Consider the following 17,031-nt stretch of genomic DNA (forward strand, 5'->3'; position numbering starts at 1 on the left):
AGCTGTGCCAGTATGAGATGTGTGCATTGCCTTGTTACTGATATATTACCCAATAGATAAGCATCCTCCTTATAAGAAATAAAAACCAGAACCACAGAAAATAGAAAAAAAAGATGTCTATCTGGTCTTGCATTAAGGGTGGGGTAATTTGTAACTCACAGCAGCTATTACTGTTTTAGTGATTACTTCTCCCTTTCAAAATAAGTAGACTTGGCACTTTGAGGGCATTACCTGAAGACAGCAACATATCAGAATTTTTTTCCCCCGACATTCCTTTATCCTTTTTCAGGACACAGAGCAAAAAGCCACCACAGTTATATTAGAGGCTGGCTACCATAAGGATATGGATCTGGAACCAGACTGGCCACTGGTGTGATCCTGTACAAACATGTAAATGCACCATGTTGCCCTTTGCTGATCACTACAGACAATGGCTACTTGCCTTTCAGCCTGGGTAGCTCAGGTTTAAATGATCTGATTTTATTTTTCAGGCTGGTGAATGAAAATGAAGTCAAGCAGTGGAGGGACCAGGCAGAGAAGTTTCGGAAAGGTAAGTGTATTCTGTGTACCTGGGGAGGCAAAAGAGACTGATCCCGATTCAGTCATAGAGCAGTGGGTAGCAGAGCTGGGCAAACAGGTTTTTTTTCATGGACAAACCTTGCTTTGTTCCCTTCAGTACATTTTGTCCCATAGTGATCAATTTGTGTGTTTTGTAGGATGGGACTTTCCTCACCTGAAGTGATTTTACAGTCTAGGTGAAACTTGGCATTGCTGTCTTGATCACTGAAGATCACTGTCAAGACAGTCAGGCTCTGTGGCTCCGTTGTCTTTTTCCTGCTCTCATTATACATCCCCAGTTAAACTGACAAATTTGTCAGTTTTATTTCAACATAACCTACATCTCTTTGGGGACTCTTAATGAGCTTTATTTCATCAGCCCCACTTGCCTGTTCCCCCTAGACCATGCAGAGCTGATGAGCAGGCTAGAGAAGAAGGAGCGGGAATGTGAGACAAAGACCCAGGAGAAAGATGAAATGATGAAGACACTGAACAAAATGAAGGACAAGCTGCAGAAAGAATCCTTGGAGCTGCGCCAGACCCGGGACCAGATGAACGACCTGATGGCTCAGCTTAATGAGTTCTCGGTATGAGACTGGGACTCTTCCCATCCTTGTTTAAAGCCTGCTAACTAGTGAATGATGAACAAAAGCACATTATGAGTTAAACGCTTTCTGTGATCAGTACAGAGAGAGCCTGTCTAGCCAGCTAGAAAGATGAATACTTAGAAGCTTCTAAGCTTTTAGTTGAGACCAAAATCCCTGAACTGGTGGTACAGAATGGATAATACATGTGTTGCTCCATTCTTTCTCCTCAGCCACTTTCCTTGCAGGAGCTCCTGAGTCATGTTTCCTGCTACAGACATCATTTTTACTGCCTAGTAGGGTGGCCTTGGTTGTTATTTCAGTGGAATAGTGAGGAATCTCCCAGATATGGAAGTAAATTTAGTCAAGAAACAGTATTTCTGTCATGCTGCAGGAGCATCTGAACTGTCTTGGAGCTCTGCAGAGGTGACATTTGCAGCTGCTCCCTCCTGCTTGGTGCTCCTTCTGTCCCGGCAGTGTGCCTGAAGCTCACGTTGGCAGGATGCAGCTCTGAGATGTTAGACACTGCAGAAAGTAGACTCATTCCCTCCTCCCTTCTCCCACTTTGCATTAGTGGAGCCTAATGACAGGTATTCAGTATTTCAAGCCCTAAGGTTTAAAACCTAGGAGTTCAAAAGTTCATAAGATTGAGCTTCTCTCTCTTTTTTTCATACATAAGGAGAAAATAATACATTTTGGCTTCTCTTACTAGCTTTCTGTTTTTCTGAGCCACTTATGGGTTTTTTTTTCAAGCTCTTCTCCACAATTTCAAGGGCTTGAAACTTTCTCTTAAATGAAAGCTGAGATTCTTCCCTTTATTGCATGGCTTTGAGTGCAGGAGGCTTTACAGAAAACATAAAATATTCTGAGACTTGTAATAAAATCGCTTCAGCTGGCAATATGAAGTTATTGTGCCTTTTAAACTGTTTGCTTTCTTTTTCTGTCTGTTCTTTATTTTCCAGCAAGGGGGCAGCATTTCCTTCCCACCCCCACCACCCCCTCCTCCAGGTGGCCCATTAGCTTTGTCCTCTTCTCACATGTCTGAGAATTTGCCACCACTGCCACCCCCTCTGCCTTTCTCCAGCTGTCCCCCTCCTCCTGCTCCACCGCCTCCACCAGGAGGACCTCCTCCCCCACCAGGAGCACCACCTTTCTTCAGCATGGGGATGCCACCTCCTTCAACAACCACCTTCAGCAGCAGTGGCTCTAGCCTGAAGAAGAAGTCTATCCCACAACCTTCACACCCACTGAAATCCTTCAACTGGGCTAAGCTGAGTGAGGTAAGAAATTGCAGTACTCTATCTTGATTAATGCCATGAAGTTCAAGGTGACAGAAGCCAGTGTATGGTGGCTTTTCTTGGGCTGAGTTCAGTAGGAGTCAGTACCTGTCTCGAAGGAGTCTCCCCAGTTCTCTGGCAATGCAGCATATCTCCTGTGATGACCAAGGTGCTGGTTAGATTGAGCTGCAGTAGATCTAGGCATGCTATCAGTTAGGCAAAGCTGTATTGGGACTGAAGACATAAGCCAGAGCTGGACTGGTGTGCCAGAGCTACCCTCATTTGCACATTGGTGAAAAGGATGGCCAGAGCCAACGTAGGCAAAACATGGTGAGAACCACCTCCAAAACCAGTCTCTTCTACCCTGGCAGGAGCAGGCACCAAGGAAAGAAAGGTGGCCTGATTCTCACTATTTGTTCATGGCCACAAGAGAAGCTGCCCTTCTCCTTGCATGGTTACATCTCTCTCCCTTGGCAATAAAACTTCAATAAAAACAGAGGACTTGGATTCTTCCTGTTGCACTCATCTTCTACCTTGGTTGCCTCTCCTTCCCCTCTGCTTCTCTCCCTTCCTTCTTATTTCTTTTTTTCCCCCTCCCCTCCTCGTTAAGTCTTAATTTTTTTCAAAACTGATTTAGAAAGAAAAAAGTGTCTGTGTTGAATTTGGATGGCTGCCTAGAAACCCAGGTTCTCTTTTAGACTGAAACTCACCCAGGGTCCAACTTCGGCATTTGGAATGAGTGTCCAGGGACCCCTGGAATGCCACAAGAATTCTCTCTCCCCCTCTCTCCTTTTCTTTAAAATAAAGTGAAGTGAAATATTTGCTGCACCGTCTAAGCTTGTCTGTCAAGGCCACGTGGGGGGTGTGGGAGAGAATGTAAGGATGAGGATTTATTTTTCTTTTCAGAACGTGGGACTTAGTGCTCTGAAGGAAAGAAATAATAACTAATATATGTATATATATGAACGTATATGAAAAAGAGAGTCACAGGTGTTTCTGTTTAGTGTACAGTAACCATAGGCTTATCCTGCCCTCTGGTTAGGCAGTGAAGGCAGCTGTGCTAATAAAATTGAAGACCTGGGTGGTTAGGTGAAGTAAATGATGCTATTTTGAGGAAGGCAGAATAACCGGGAAAAGGGGCATTAGAAGGGTGGGGGCTTAATTTTGGTGTGTTTGCCAGTGTTAGTGTTCTGACTGAGTAAGGTCTCTGCAAAACTGCAGAGGTTCTGGTGCAGACACAGGTGCCTTGCCTTGTTGATTGGGGTGCACTTTGTTATCGAATGATTTTATTCCACTGACTGGTGCAAGAGGTGGGTTTTTTTGGCCATCTTCATCAGTTATTCTAGATTCCCTGCTTCAGCACCAGATACTTCCTCTCTGTTCATATGGATATGAATGTAAAGTCACAGCTAGGTCTGATGACTTAATCTTGCCTTTTGTTACCACTGTGGCACTTCTGTGGTGTTCTGAACTGTCAAAGTAGCCATACATGACTGACTGAATGAAAACTCACAACAAGCACACTGGCTGGGAGCAGTATATCTTCCAAGTTTTTCAGCATTAGAGACTAAAGCCAGGAAGAGAGCATAGTATTGTTGTGGTTCACGGCAGTGTTTAGCTTCCAGTTCACATGAATACAAGTTTTCCCCACAAAAACATTTTGAGGAAAAATACATCTGACACCATGTATATGTTTTGGGTTTCTTTTGAAAGACCTTTCCAGTTAGCAAAGAGCACAGGCATGTCTACACCCATGCAACACAGTGAGGTGTGGTGACACAGTGTTGGAAACAGAGCTGTGCACAAACTCAGGGCTGCAGCCAGGTCAAATATGTTATTCAGCTCTTGGGTATCTCTGCATACTGTTTAGATTGTCCTTCTCAAAACAGTTGGTACATAATCTCTCTCTTAATCTTTCATAAGTGGAGATGATGCCAGGACTGAGGCAGCTTACATGAGAGCCAAACCCATTTCTGTCCATGCATCCTGCCTCAAGGGGGTGAGAGCTCTAGAGGAGTGTGGATGGGGCTGTCCAAGAGGGATTTGTCCACGGTACATTTTCTCAGTAGTGGAATCAAGGCTGTTCTCCAGGGCAATTCATACGACACCTTTTTTTCCCAACATACTGTCTTTGGAAGGAAAGGACTGTGCTGTTGGGTGTTAGGGGAATGATCAAATATATTCAAACTCTTAGCAGTTGACAGTAACAGATTGTCCACAGTTCCCATGGGCACCATGAAAAAAGGTTTGACTGGAAAGTATTTGTGCTTCTAACAAGGAAACTCCAACAACCCACTAATTTCCTTTGAGAATTAAAAATTTTCTACCAGCTTTGATTGTGAGCTGATGATCAGTGGCAAATCCATTTAGATGCATGGATGGGCTGAGTTCTGGCTAAGCCCTTCCACACCACAGCTCCATTCATACAGCACTGTAGCTTCGTCTGTGAATTCCATTCATACAACACTACAGTGGTGCTGGTGCCAAGGATCTGTTTTTTAAGAAAAAGATATTGCAGTGTAACCGCTGTAATGTCCTGGAAAGTTTCCTTTCTTTGTTTCTGGACAGAAGTGGAGTTTGCTCTCCCACTCTGAGTTTTACACAACACCCAAGGTCAAACAGGGACCAGATATTTATGGTTGATCCAAATGGTGGACTAGTTTCAAGCACACTGGAAGTATGAATTAATATCATTACCCCTTTCATAAATGGAAAGATAAAGATTTGAAGTTATCAGAGTAAATGATAGAGCAACTGTGCTGCTTTATATCTCATGGCCAGAGAAGCAAATTCCCATTAAGAGTCAGGCTGGTAATGACTCCAGTCAGTGATCTGAAAGGGGTTTTCTTTAGCCAGCCCTAAATAGACCTGGGTGAATTGTCTCAGAAGAAAGGTATTTGTTCTACATACCACATAGGATTAAAAAAAATAATTTTAAAAAATCACAAAAAACCACCACCAAGAAAAAAACCACATAAACAGAAAATGTTAATTGTGACACTATTTTTAAAAAGAAAGTGTTTCTGTAATGTTATTGTTGATTCAGCTTTCTGGAACTTTCTTCCTAAAAGCAGCCTGAAGATCATGGCAAAAAATTATGCAGGACTGCTGCCAGATATTGAAAATTAATGGGAAGATTTCTACAAAATCTCAGTGTGAAGCTACTCACAACAGCCTTGGTGGTGCCTAGTCCTACAGTGAGATAAAACATCTGTCTCAATTAACAAACATGCCAGAAATACGATGTTAGCTCAAAGTGGATTTTTCCTACACTGAGCAGAGGATCTGATCTCAAGAGAGAAATTTAAATAATGCACTGTTCATAAACTTTTTTCAGATTCATAATGGACTTATGAATTAAAACTTTCTTGCTTCACTTTTCGATAGTTATTTTTTTGCAAATATTTACCAACTAATAAGCAGGATTGCCTGCTCCACTATTCACAGGATACTCAGTTTCTATGGTTTCTCTGGACCTGCAGGACAAATGAAAGAGTTTCCTGAATTACTGTAAGTTTTCACTCAAGCTGTGAGGTTATTAAGGCAATGATGGACTTTGGTGACTTGCAGAGGTATCTTTTATTTATCTATCTATCTTCAGGGTAAATAAAAGCACATGTTTGATGTAGCAGAAGACAGCTTGATATGATTTGTAGTTCCATGAAGCACTGTCATTCTCTAATCTTGGTAGGTCTCTCAGCAAATTTGGCTTCACTACAAAGATGAAAAGATTTAACTGCAGCATCTACATTGAACAAATTCTTAAATGCAACATACTAAAAACTCAGCCTGATGAAGCAAATGCCTTGTCAATACTTGTTATAATACTGTTTCATTACCTAGCATGTACTACCGTTTTTGCTAAAGGACACTGGGAAATGTGAAAGGAAAACCAAGGCTTCACAAAGCAGAGGAACCTCAGATCTTGAAAGACTTGTAAAATTAATTAATAAATTAAGTATGGGGAGAAAAGCATCTTGCAGATTGGGTAACCTCTCTTTCTCATTTCTTTTTTTTTTTCTTTTTTTCTTTTTTCTTTTTTTTCCTCTCTCTCTTTTCTATTCCTTCCTTCCTTCCTTCCTTCCTTCCTTCCTTCCTTCCTTCCTTCCTTCCTTCCTTCCTTCCTTCCTTCCTTCCTTCCTTCCTTCCTTCCTTCCTTCCTTCCTGCCTCCCTGCCTTCCTGCCTTCCTGCCTTCCTGCCTTCCTGCCTTCCTTCCTTCCTTCCTTCCTTCCTTCCTTCCTTCCTTCCTTCCTTCCTTCCTTCCCTCCTTCCTTCCCTCCTTCCTTCCCTCCTTCCTTTTCCTTCCTTCTCTTTTTTCTTAAGAAGAAGGAAAGAAGGAGTAAAGAATGTATTTTATGTTTAAATTGTTATTTAGTCACTATAAATATTTTTTATGGTGCTGAGGGAATCATTTGTCATAGCAACCACATTATGCAAGTCTGTTTCTCTTAGAATGCTCAGTCTTTCTGGCTGATGACAAGGAACTATCAGCCAGTTAATCCATAACCAAGTAGCAAGAGCTCAGTGTAGGAAATTATCTGGCAGCAACATGAAAGTTTTCAAGGGCAGAGCTTACAGTAGAAATAGAAAGGACAGCCCCATTGTAAGTGATTTTTGTAACAAAGAGTGTTTATACCTATGCTGCCTCATTTTTAATTTGACTGGATTAGCCAATTTTGTTTTTAAGCACTACAGTCCTGTTCCTTGTGTGAAAGTTCCGTTTGTGCACATCATTGCAGTGGGTGCTGGTTTGGAATTTGTCTTTCTGCTACAAGTAGCACACAAACCATCCTGTACAGGACCAGAGTTATCCTGAGTCTTAAAATGAATCTGAATTGAAATGAGAATAATTTTCACTTCCTTAGCTTGTTTTTCTGGGAAAGTATGGAGGAGAACTACTCTCACAATCCTTTTGTGATTCTCAGAACTCCCCATTCTGGCACCTCTGCAAATCATTTGGACCAGCTCATTCTGTTGCATGTTTTCACAGTTCTTGCCATTTGTGGGGAAACTTCACTTCCATGAGAGTTCTGAAGCTGAAAAGGTAGATGGGCAAGACTCTCATGAGTAGCTGTCTCCCAAGTCACATCCAGCCTTCTGCCAAACACAGTGTATTATAGCTTTTTGGCATCCTCAGGGCTCTAAGGACTGCTTTTGAAGTCATGTCCACTGGCTCCTGTCAAGAAATATTCTTCCATTTCAATGTATGAGGGGACAATTTGAAACAGTGACAAACTCAGAGAACTGCTCTGCTGTTCAAATATATTCCTCAGAATTTATAATTCAAGGTTTATAAAGCCAGCCTGGAAATTGAATGAGAATGAACACTGTCTGGATGCTTCTGGCTACAATTGAAATACCCCTATCCAGGGATAGAGTAAAATGAAAATTAAATTTGTCTCTTGTTTTTCTGGCTGAGATGAGCCTTCCAAACTCATTTGTTAGGTTACAGTCATGATGTTTTTATACTATGGAAAGAAGAGCCACACTGATTGCGAGGAATAATACAAAGATATTGATAAGCCATTCAGGGATGGATGCTGCTCCCATCGAGAATCTGTTCTCACTGTAAATTGCAGCACAGCAGACAGCACCCCTTGCCCTCAGGCACTCAAAGGCTGCCTCTGGAGGGAGGGTGTTCATTTTACTCCACAGTGTATATCCTACCAGGAATTTCCTCCAGAACCCTTCACACTTTTATTTCCTCCTCATTTCATCCTCCCATTAGGTGTTTTTCCTTGCTCCTTGAGCCTTGTGGCTTAGCACATTTCTCTCATTCCTTTGATGAATGTGAATGGGAAGTAGAGCCTGTTCCTAATTAGTTCTGATAATGAAGTGTTAATGCACTTTGCTGTGTAGGTACAAGTCAGGTATTTCAGAGCTGGAGCCTGTGTGAGGGTTTCATTGCTATTGCTTGCTGTTCCTGGCTTTCTCTGCATCAGTGTTCTGCTGGTTCTTCATCTCCTGGGGTTTGCTTGGGTCTCTTTACAATCCCTTCTGTCCATTTCCTTTTTCTTTCAATCAACACCTTCCTTATTTTTCCAGTTAATAAAGTACAATAAATGTACACTTCATTAAGTAAATTGACTGAAAGACAGTATTGTCAGGTGCAAAGAGCAAGTTTCCGTTTCGGAATTGGTAATTGCCCAAACCTTGTCCCGCACAACATATACCTTAACAGTCAGTAGGAAGAAGGAGGTAGTTCAATCTTTGTGCCTTCTTTGCCAGCAAGGACATCTGTCCTGAGAAAGTAAGCAGGAGACCTCAAGGCTTTCTCCTAGTTTAGGACAACTGCTAATTAGCTAATTCCTATACCACAGGAGCTAATTTGGTTCAGGGTTGGTGGACAGCAAAGTTGGAAGAGTTTGTGCCTGTCTCCCTCCATGCTGGTCATCTGCCAGAGAGCTAGAATTCCCTGGCATTCAGGACAATGCATCAAACAGGTTGTGAACATTTCCAGTTGGTATAGATGCTCTTTCAGAGCTTGTGTCTATCTGTGTAAACAAAGAACTCATGTAGACAGGGGACATCATGTAACAGGAAACAATTAGACTTCCAAGACTCAGAGCTTTAAAAGTAAAATAAAATAAAATAAAATCTGAAACTACTTTTACAGACAGGCAGAATGAAAACCACCCACCCTTTGGGGTTTCAACAGAACCTGGCAAAATCTGCAAAAGGGAAAATGTGTCTGGGGTTTGTCATGCACCAGTGCCCTTCCTAAGCTTTTTCCTCATGATGGCAACACTGCTTTCAGCATGACCACAGTCATTGTGTTAGCTAGATGGCCACTCTTGAAAGCAAACGTTCTGTGGGATCATGGCTATTGCTTGAGATGTGGTCTGCTAGTCTTGGAATGTGCCCTTTCATCAGAGGCCTGCTGTAATAAAAAATACAAAATACTCAGTATGTTTAAAAAAAAATAATAATAACAAATATATATATAAAAAACACATCACTTTTTTCTTCTTTGACTCTTGAAACAAAGTCTACCCTCTAAGATAAGAGCAGGGAGCAGGAGAGAATGATCTGTCCAAATGGGATTGGGATGTTCTTAGCTAAAAGCCTTTACTCTCTCATTAAAATACGCCCTTTTCTTTCAGGAGAGGATCCATGGTACAATCTGGAATGAGATTGATGATTTAAAGGCATTCAAGGTGCTGGATCTAGAAGATTTTGAAAAGATGTTCTCTGCATATCAAAGACACCAGGTAGGACTAAACTCTTCCACACCTTGTCTTCCTGGAATTTCTGGAGGAGGAAAGAACACCGACAGTGATCTAGGTCCTTATCCACCCGCAGTCAGGCTGCATCATTTGCTGCTCTGCCACTGTTCAAAAAATCACAAGACCAAAAGAAGTGGAGAAGAAATATGGGGCAGATTATAGCTTTTTGTTATCAACATGCTTCATACTAATGGGCAGGTCTCAGAGACAGTAGCTCCCAGCAGGTAATGCTCAGTTTGATCTCAGCAGCCACGGACTTCCAAAAGCTCCTAAACTCCTTATATTCGTGCTTGATATCCATCTTTCTATTTCTCCCATTCATCCAGAGAAAAAGTCTGTAGCTGCCTGAATACAAAGCAAGGTGACTGAATTAGCTGTCATTCTCTTTGTCTGTTTTTTCTTAAATAGCCAACTGACCCAACTGGCTATGTGACAGAAACTGTCTGAATTACAGATTATAACACAAACAGCATACTTTAAAGCAGCCATTTATTAGAATGTCTTTTTCCCTCCTCCTCTTTTTCTTGGAAAGCAAGTCACCTTCAATCTATCTGTGCTGAATGAGATTTAGCAAGAGGGGGTTTGTACTTGCACTCCCTGAACTCCCCCAGCTTTCCTTTGCTTTTGGAGTATGTTTGGAGAAATTCAATCTTCTGTACTCTGTAGAATTGGATCATTGCTCTGGAGTTTTAGAAAAAGACACAGACGTGATCGCCATAAGCAGTCTTTATAATTAAGCCTTACAGTGATTATGATTACTTCATTGTTATTTTAATTAACTTATTCAGTACCTTAAAGTTAACAAATAAACTACTCGTCTTCAGAGTTTTCCATCTCTTCCATTCTCTCTCTCATTTTTCTGTCTAACCCAATAAACATAATGGATAACTCTGCTAATTTCTTAACTTAATGTTACCCATTGTATGATAAGATATCATTTCTAATTCTGCTCCTGCAAATAGCTGTTGCTGTTTCAGTGAGCCCCTTTCTCTTTCTCTGAATCCCATTCCTTGAAAAAAAATTAATTAGTTCATAAAGGGAAGAAAGGCATATGAAACTTCAGTGCTGTTCCAAGTTTGGATTTAGACCCCATGCCAACAGTTTAGTTTTTGGTGGTGGGCTTCTAATTATCTTGTAAGTATCCAGACTGTCATCTGTGCACGAGTAGCCATTGCAACATCCAGGTACCATTCCAATGCTTAAGGTGCAAAAATTGCAGCTGCCCCACTAGAAATGACCTTGCAAAGCCTCACTTCCTTTAGGCTGCAAAATCCAAAGCCAAAGCTGTCCTGTTCTGCCAACTCTCAATTAGAATAATAATATTTATGGCTGTGTCACCAACCACTGAAAAGGAGCCTGGCCTACTCAACTGTAAACTAACCTGGCCCTTACCCCTGCCCACTGGAATGGAGCCATCATCTCAGAGTGACCTCCACGGGTCTCGGAACAATTCTCTTCCATCCTCATTAAACACATTTTATGACAGTGGCTCCAGATACTTATATGTATCACTTATATGGGATACTCATATTTTCGTGGAGTTAGGTGCATTGCTGCCCTTCCAGCTTGTGTTGAGGGTTTTGTTGGGTTTCCCCCACATATTTTATTGTTATTGCTTTATGTGATACTTTCTTTTTCATCCATACTCACTCCATTGTGAACTGGATTCCAATCAACAAGTCTTCACAAATTTTCTTTTTTTTCCCTTTGTTTCCTTCTTCTTTTATTTTTTTTTCCTTTTTTTTTTTTTTTTTTCTTTTCTTTAAAAGACCAGGCAACCAACATTTCTTTTGAATCAAAATCTTATGAGAAGTTTCCAGTTGATTCACACTTAATCTTTTCTCCTCTTTTATTTTGGGAAATAATCCACTCTGGCCAAGTGTGTGTTTACCCTGGGTTTGTGACTTTCAAATTTCATCCAAATGTCTGTAAAGAAAAATGCCAATGCAAAGCCCTGCTCTGTTGCATTTGAAATGCTGAATGAATACAGATAAAGGCAGTTCTTTCTTTGCTGTTATACAATATGGTCTTCATATTTTTTTTCAGTGTCATTTAAATTAAAACAGCTTTTCTTTCTTCTTAATTTTTTTTTATTTATTTTTTTTTTAATGACATAGCGTCTCTTCTCCTCTCTTAAGCCCAGTTTTACATTTTTGGTGGCTATGAGGGAAAGCAGAATGCTTGACCAATGATTCTTACACTAGTCTTTCAACCTTGCTCCAATCTTAATGTGTAATGTTGACCTTTTGATTCAGTGTATTGGGTGTTTTCCTGGATTATGGAATATGTTGTGAAACAGTTGATGTCTGTCACCCAGTAGTGCTGTAAGGCTTTTCTGGTGGCTACAGACTGCTTTCATAATACTTGGCTATAAGTTGTAAAAGGGTATAAAGTGCCATTGAAACAAGTTATTGCTAATAACTGCAACTTGTGCCTGTGCATCAGGAGAGGAGAACTGACCCTCAAATTTCAACCTTGGCAGTTCTTTCAGTAAGGCTCCAGAATAGATTTGTGAAGGTATTTAAGCATTATCCTACTTAATGTTTCAAGACCTAAGGGATCTATGCTTTGGAGACTGAATTTATGCTTTTCAGAAAAGACCTGCAACACTTAGTTTCCCAACATCTGCTGATTTAAAATATGCAAAGAAATGCTGAAATACCTTTGAACCATCTGGGCCACTATTACTTGCTAAGCATTTTATTCTCTTGGAAAACACTGTGTGTCTAAATTCAGCTGCCTTGTTAAACTTGATCTCTTTCTCTTTGACTAATTTTTGGCATGTTTCCTTCTTCCTTATTTGTGGCTGCTGCCTGCATAGGATCTGCTAACTAACCCCTCCTCCTGTAAGCAGGTGAGTATCATTCTTTCCCTTCTGATCCTCTTGCAGTTTGTGGGAAGGTGAAGTCCTGCACCATGCTGTTATGGGATCATGGCCCAGCTCATGCTACTCTTTCATATGCCCTTGCACCTCTGCTTCTGGGTGGCAGGGCTGGTTCAAAAAAATCCTCTAGTTATATTAGCTCTGTGATAGGAAGTAGTTCATGTTCTGTCACTTAGCTATAACCTCACTCTGGTTTCTGCTGGTGTCTGAATCTGTAGTCTTCTTCTTGATGATCCTGTGAAAAAAGATCAGGAAAAAAGTAGATTTGAACATGAACTCTTCCTTGACCAAACTAATAGTCTCTCTACTGTATGACATGGTATTGAGATGAAGCAGTGATACCAGAGTTGGTATTACATGTCTTCCAATTTGACAATCTCTCAATTTATTCATCACCTTAAGCAAAATTCCTGGCAACACTCTTTGGAAGATCAATGCTCTTCGAAGAGGGTTGTTCAGATATCATCACAAGTGTCTCTGGTGCATTCAGAAGAAAGTAGTCCTCACCAGGAGTGCTGAGGGAATTGTATTTGCAAAGCCTGGTTAGGACCTCTACCCCTGGGTGAGGCTAATACATGGCTCTGGGCCATTTGTGGGCTTCCATCATGGCAGTGTGCACCATGAAACAAGTCAGTATGGTAGAAACAGTTTACTGAAGTATTGATAATTACTGGAACATAGGGTGCTGCTATGGTGCTATTGACAGGGAACTGCTTGAAAGAGTCCAGCGCAGAGCTACAAAGATGATTAAGGGAGTGGAACATCTGCCTTATGAGGAAAGGCTGAGGGAGCTGGGTCTCTTTAGCTTGGAGAAAAGGAGACTGAGGGGTGACCTCATCAATGTTTACAAATATGTAAGGGGTGAGTGTCAGGGGGATGGAGTTAGGCTTTTCTCAGTGATGACCAGTGACAGGACAAGGGGTAATGAGTGTAAATTGGAGCATAGGAGGTTCAAGGTGAATATCCGAAAAAATTTTTTTACTGTGAGAGTGACAGAGCACTGGAACAGACTGCCCAGGGAGGTTGTGGAGTCTCCCTCACTGGAGACATTCAAAACCCACCTGGATGAGTTCCTGTGTGATGTACTCTAGGTGACCCTGCTCTGGCAGGGGGGTTGGACTAGATGATCTCTCGAGGTCCCTTCCAACCCCTAAGATTCTATGATTCTATGATTCTATGGTGCCAGACCATGAGTTTGTACCTAACCTTAATTAAATTGTATTTGAAACAGGGCACCAATATGATGAACACATTTCACATGTCTAGTCATCCCAGCACCAAGATTTCAATAGATTTTTTAATTTGCAATTAAATTCTCAAATCCGAAATAGTCTTTGAAGCACATAACATAAAGTTATTTCAGAAGGGAAGCTGGTAAAGAATGATGGGATAAAACTCAAGGATCTTGTTAGGTTGCCAACAGCTCCAACTATTTTTGCTTTGTGTGCTTGGCCTGTCTCACAAAAGTGGGTCACTACTGCCCCCTTGCTCCTGTTTTCCTGTGTCTAAGAAAATGCAGATAGTTCATATGCAATCTGTTTTCCTTCAGCTAAATTTGCAATCTGGCTTCAGTAAAACCTGAAGCTTCATCTGCTTTTGCTTACACGCAGCTACAAGTATCTATAAATATCTCTCTCCTCAACAAGGGTTGAAGAGAATATATTTTTAGATGAGTCTAGCCCACTCCTGTGACCAAAGAGTGGGCCTCGTCTGAATAGTTGAAGTTATTCACCTGTGGTGAACCTTGCAGACTAGGGAATTGGAAATGGGCTGGAGACTATTATCCTAATCCCTGCTGCATGGCTTTAGGGGAAGCCCTATGAACTCCCACCCCCACAAACAAACTCTGAAACAATTTGGATTTTTCCTTGGGATGGGTGCTGGTTAACACTAACCAGGTGTGCTTGTCTGAAAACATTAGCTAGTGAGGAAGGGTGAAGCTTTAAACCAAGAGCACAAACCACCAAGTACTTTTCTTACCTTAAACAGCTGCCTATCTCTCCATTTCCCTCTCTTCCTCCCCACAAACAGAAAAATCAGGACAAAATTGACATCTCTAAATGCCAGGTTATACTGGGGGTGCCAGTGCTTCTTGCTATTGTTAGCTATTGTCTCAGATATAATCAACTTGTCCAATGCCTAGTTTTTCCTTTTTTTTTTTTTTTTTTAAATACTGTTTGATGTATCAAGTAACATTGAACATTTTTTTCTGACAAGCTAGACACTTTGGGCTCATCCAGCAGAACTATTGTGTGCATGTCTTCAGCTGGCCACATTGTACCTGCTTATAAATGCCATTTAGTATTGATGGTAGCTCACTGCAGCACCTTTGGATATGGTGGTAGGAATTCTTTGTATATCCAGGAGCAAGACCGGTTCATTGTAGCTGATTGTACCAAGAGCTCAAATGGCAACCAGCAGTATGAAGCTGTGATTCACATTTAACGCTGAGATATTTGGGCGTCAAAATCTCTTGGAGTGGATTAGTCATGCTGATATTAAGTAAGCCCTGAGCTGCAGAACTTTGAGTCCTGGGAGTGAATTCTGCAAAGCACTCTGCAAAGTATGCTTACCATTATCTTAACACCTTTCCTTGTGTGCCCACTATTGACCGCTCTTAGGGACAGGATGCTGGGGTAGATGAACTTTTTGCTCTGACTCAGCATGCTTGCTGTTATGTCCCAAGTAAGAAGTCATTGCTAATTTGATGAGTGCATTCAAAGCTAGATTATCCTGGTAAATCTCAAAATCTCAAGGCATGACCACATGGTTATCATGGAAAGGCATTTTTGAAGAGGTTCCAGCAGCAGTTAACTGGGAAAATAAAAATGTACTGTTTCCAATTCCCCCTTCCCTGTTGGTAACATGAGAGATATTATCCAGGATTATCTCCTTTTATCATTGCCTCTATGCCCCTTTAAGAAATGGTGTTAAAAGATACTCAGAGTAACTACAGAAATCCAGTCTCTGAAAGTGAAACGAATCTTGTGGCTCTGGTGTCTAGGCAGGACAAGGACACAGAGAGACTTCTGGATGGTCAGATGGGTTTGCAACTAGTTTCTCTCTGTGTGCTATGACAAAGATTTTGGACAAAGATTTTCCATGTTTTTTCCAGGTCATAAGTCTGGCAATGGGAATATGCAGAGAACTTTGAAAAAGGGTGTTTTCTATATGATGAAATGTATTAATTAGTTTTAAAAGGAGAGGCTAGTTCAGATGTAGATGTTGACCACTTAGTAAGATATATTTAGTAAGACAAACGCCATCTTGCTGTACTGTTTGCAACTCTCATATTATATGGATTGGGCTGTTCCAGTGGCAGCCTTAAGAGATGATGGAAGGATTTTTCCTGATTAAGCTGCAGCCTTTTGAGAAATAAGTGTAATCCCTGCAGGTGGCATCTGCTGAAGGATACGCTTTGACACCAGTGAGCATTACCATAATGTCCTTGATTTCCCTGTAATGCCAGTTTTGCACAATAACATAATAATAACTGTTGGTAGAGTGAGTCCAATAGGTCCAAATCATGTCCAGTATTAAGAATCAAAAATCACCTTATAGGTGGTAATGGATGACTTCTCTTTGTCTGCTAATACAGGCTCTACCTACATGTTTTCTGCCCTTCCTGTTTCCTTTTCTCACCATGTGGGTGGATTTTCCCAGACTGGGATGGGTTTTGTTCATTACACTCTAAGTCTGTCAGTCTTGGGTGAGAAACATGATACTGATTGTTTCCCCACTCCTTTTGAATTATATGCAGAAAGAGATGGGTTCAACAGAAGACCTTTACCTCTCCACACGAAAGGTGAAAGAGCTCTCTGTGATTGACGGCCGGAGAGCCCAGAATTGTGTCATTCTCCTTTCCAAGTAAGTGTGCTAAGCTTTAGCTCACTACAGTATCCTGTGGTTAACACTGAAGCAAGAGGGGATGGAATTAAACGGGCATGTCTCTTTTCTCAACTAGACCTGTTGTCTAATACCTGAAGAGCTTCTGAGAAACCTCTTTTGTGGTATCATAAAAGCACATCTCTCTGAAGTGTTAGTTCACTTAATAAACATGTACACACACGTTTTATGTGTTAAACAGATAGACAAACACCAAGATGTATCTAAAGCTTATCAGCAGAATACTCATCAATAGCAGCTCACTTCACTGTAGGCAATGTGTCCCCCATGCCCTGTGTATGTAATTTTTTCTGTTCTGTATGTTGTTTTTTCTAAGTGTTGCTCTTAAATCTTCCGGGAATTCAGCAGAGCAGAGAGTGGTGTTCATCTTTGTCATATTTGACTCTCGGTGAGAAGAGTGGTAAATGTAAAAAGAGATATTCAAGAATAGTCTTCTATTTGTAAATGAGGTTTTGAAAGCCAGTTGCCTTTGCATGCTCCTGCAATGACTCTGATGCCTTCAAGTGCTGTGACATAAGAAAGGCATGTGCTTTTCATGTCTTTCTACCAATGAGTACGGGCTGGATGTCTGTCACTAAACATCAAATTTGTGCAG

The 17,031-nt window shown here is 41.1% G+C and overlaps 1 protein-coding gene across 3 annotated transcripts in view; it reads left to right on the forward strand.

Moving 5' to 3' along the window:
• Positions 1-17,031, forward strand: part of DAAM2 (dishevelled associated activator of morphogenesis 2) — a 123,970-nt gene that overhangs the window by 75,985 nt on the left and 30,954 nt on the right. For 2 of the 3 annotated variants that reach the window (XM_009996802.1, XM_009996803.1), the window contains exons 11-15: positions 492-550; positions 961-1,145; positions 2,105-2,422; positions 9,524-9,631; positions 16,291-16,397. In XM_009996802.1, the coding sequence (XP_009995104.1) occupies positions 492-550; positions 961-1,145; positions 2,105-2,422; positions 9,524-9,631; positions 16,291-16,397 (777 nt within the window). Of the gene's footprint in view, positions 1-491; positions 551-960; positions 1,146-2,104; positions 2,423-9,523; positions 9,632-14,875; positions 14,906-16,290; positions 16,398-17,031 lie in introns of all 3 variants that reach the window. The other variant, XM_009996801.1, reaches the window with a different exon arrangement.

The sequence above is a fragment of the Chaetura pelagica genome, unplaced genomic scaffold, assembly GCF_000747805.2.
Source record: "Chaetura pelagica isolate M959 unplaced genomic scaffold, ChaPel_1.0 scaffold14, whole genome shotgun sequence".
In the NCBI taxonomy this organism is placed as follows: Eukaryota; Metazoa; Chordata; class Aves; order Apodiformes; family Apodidae; genus Chaetura; species Chaetura pelagica.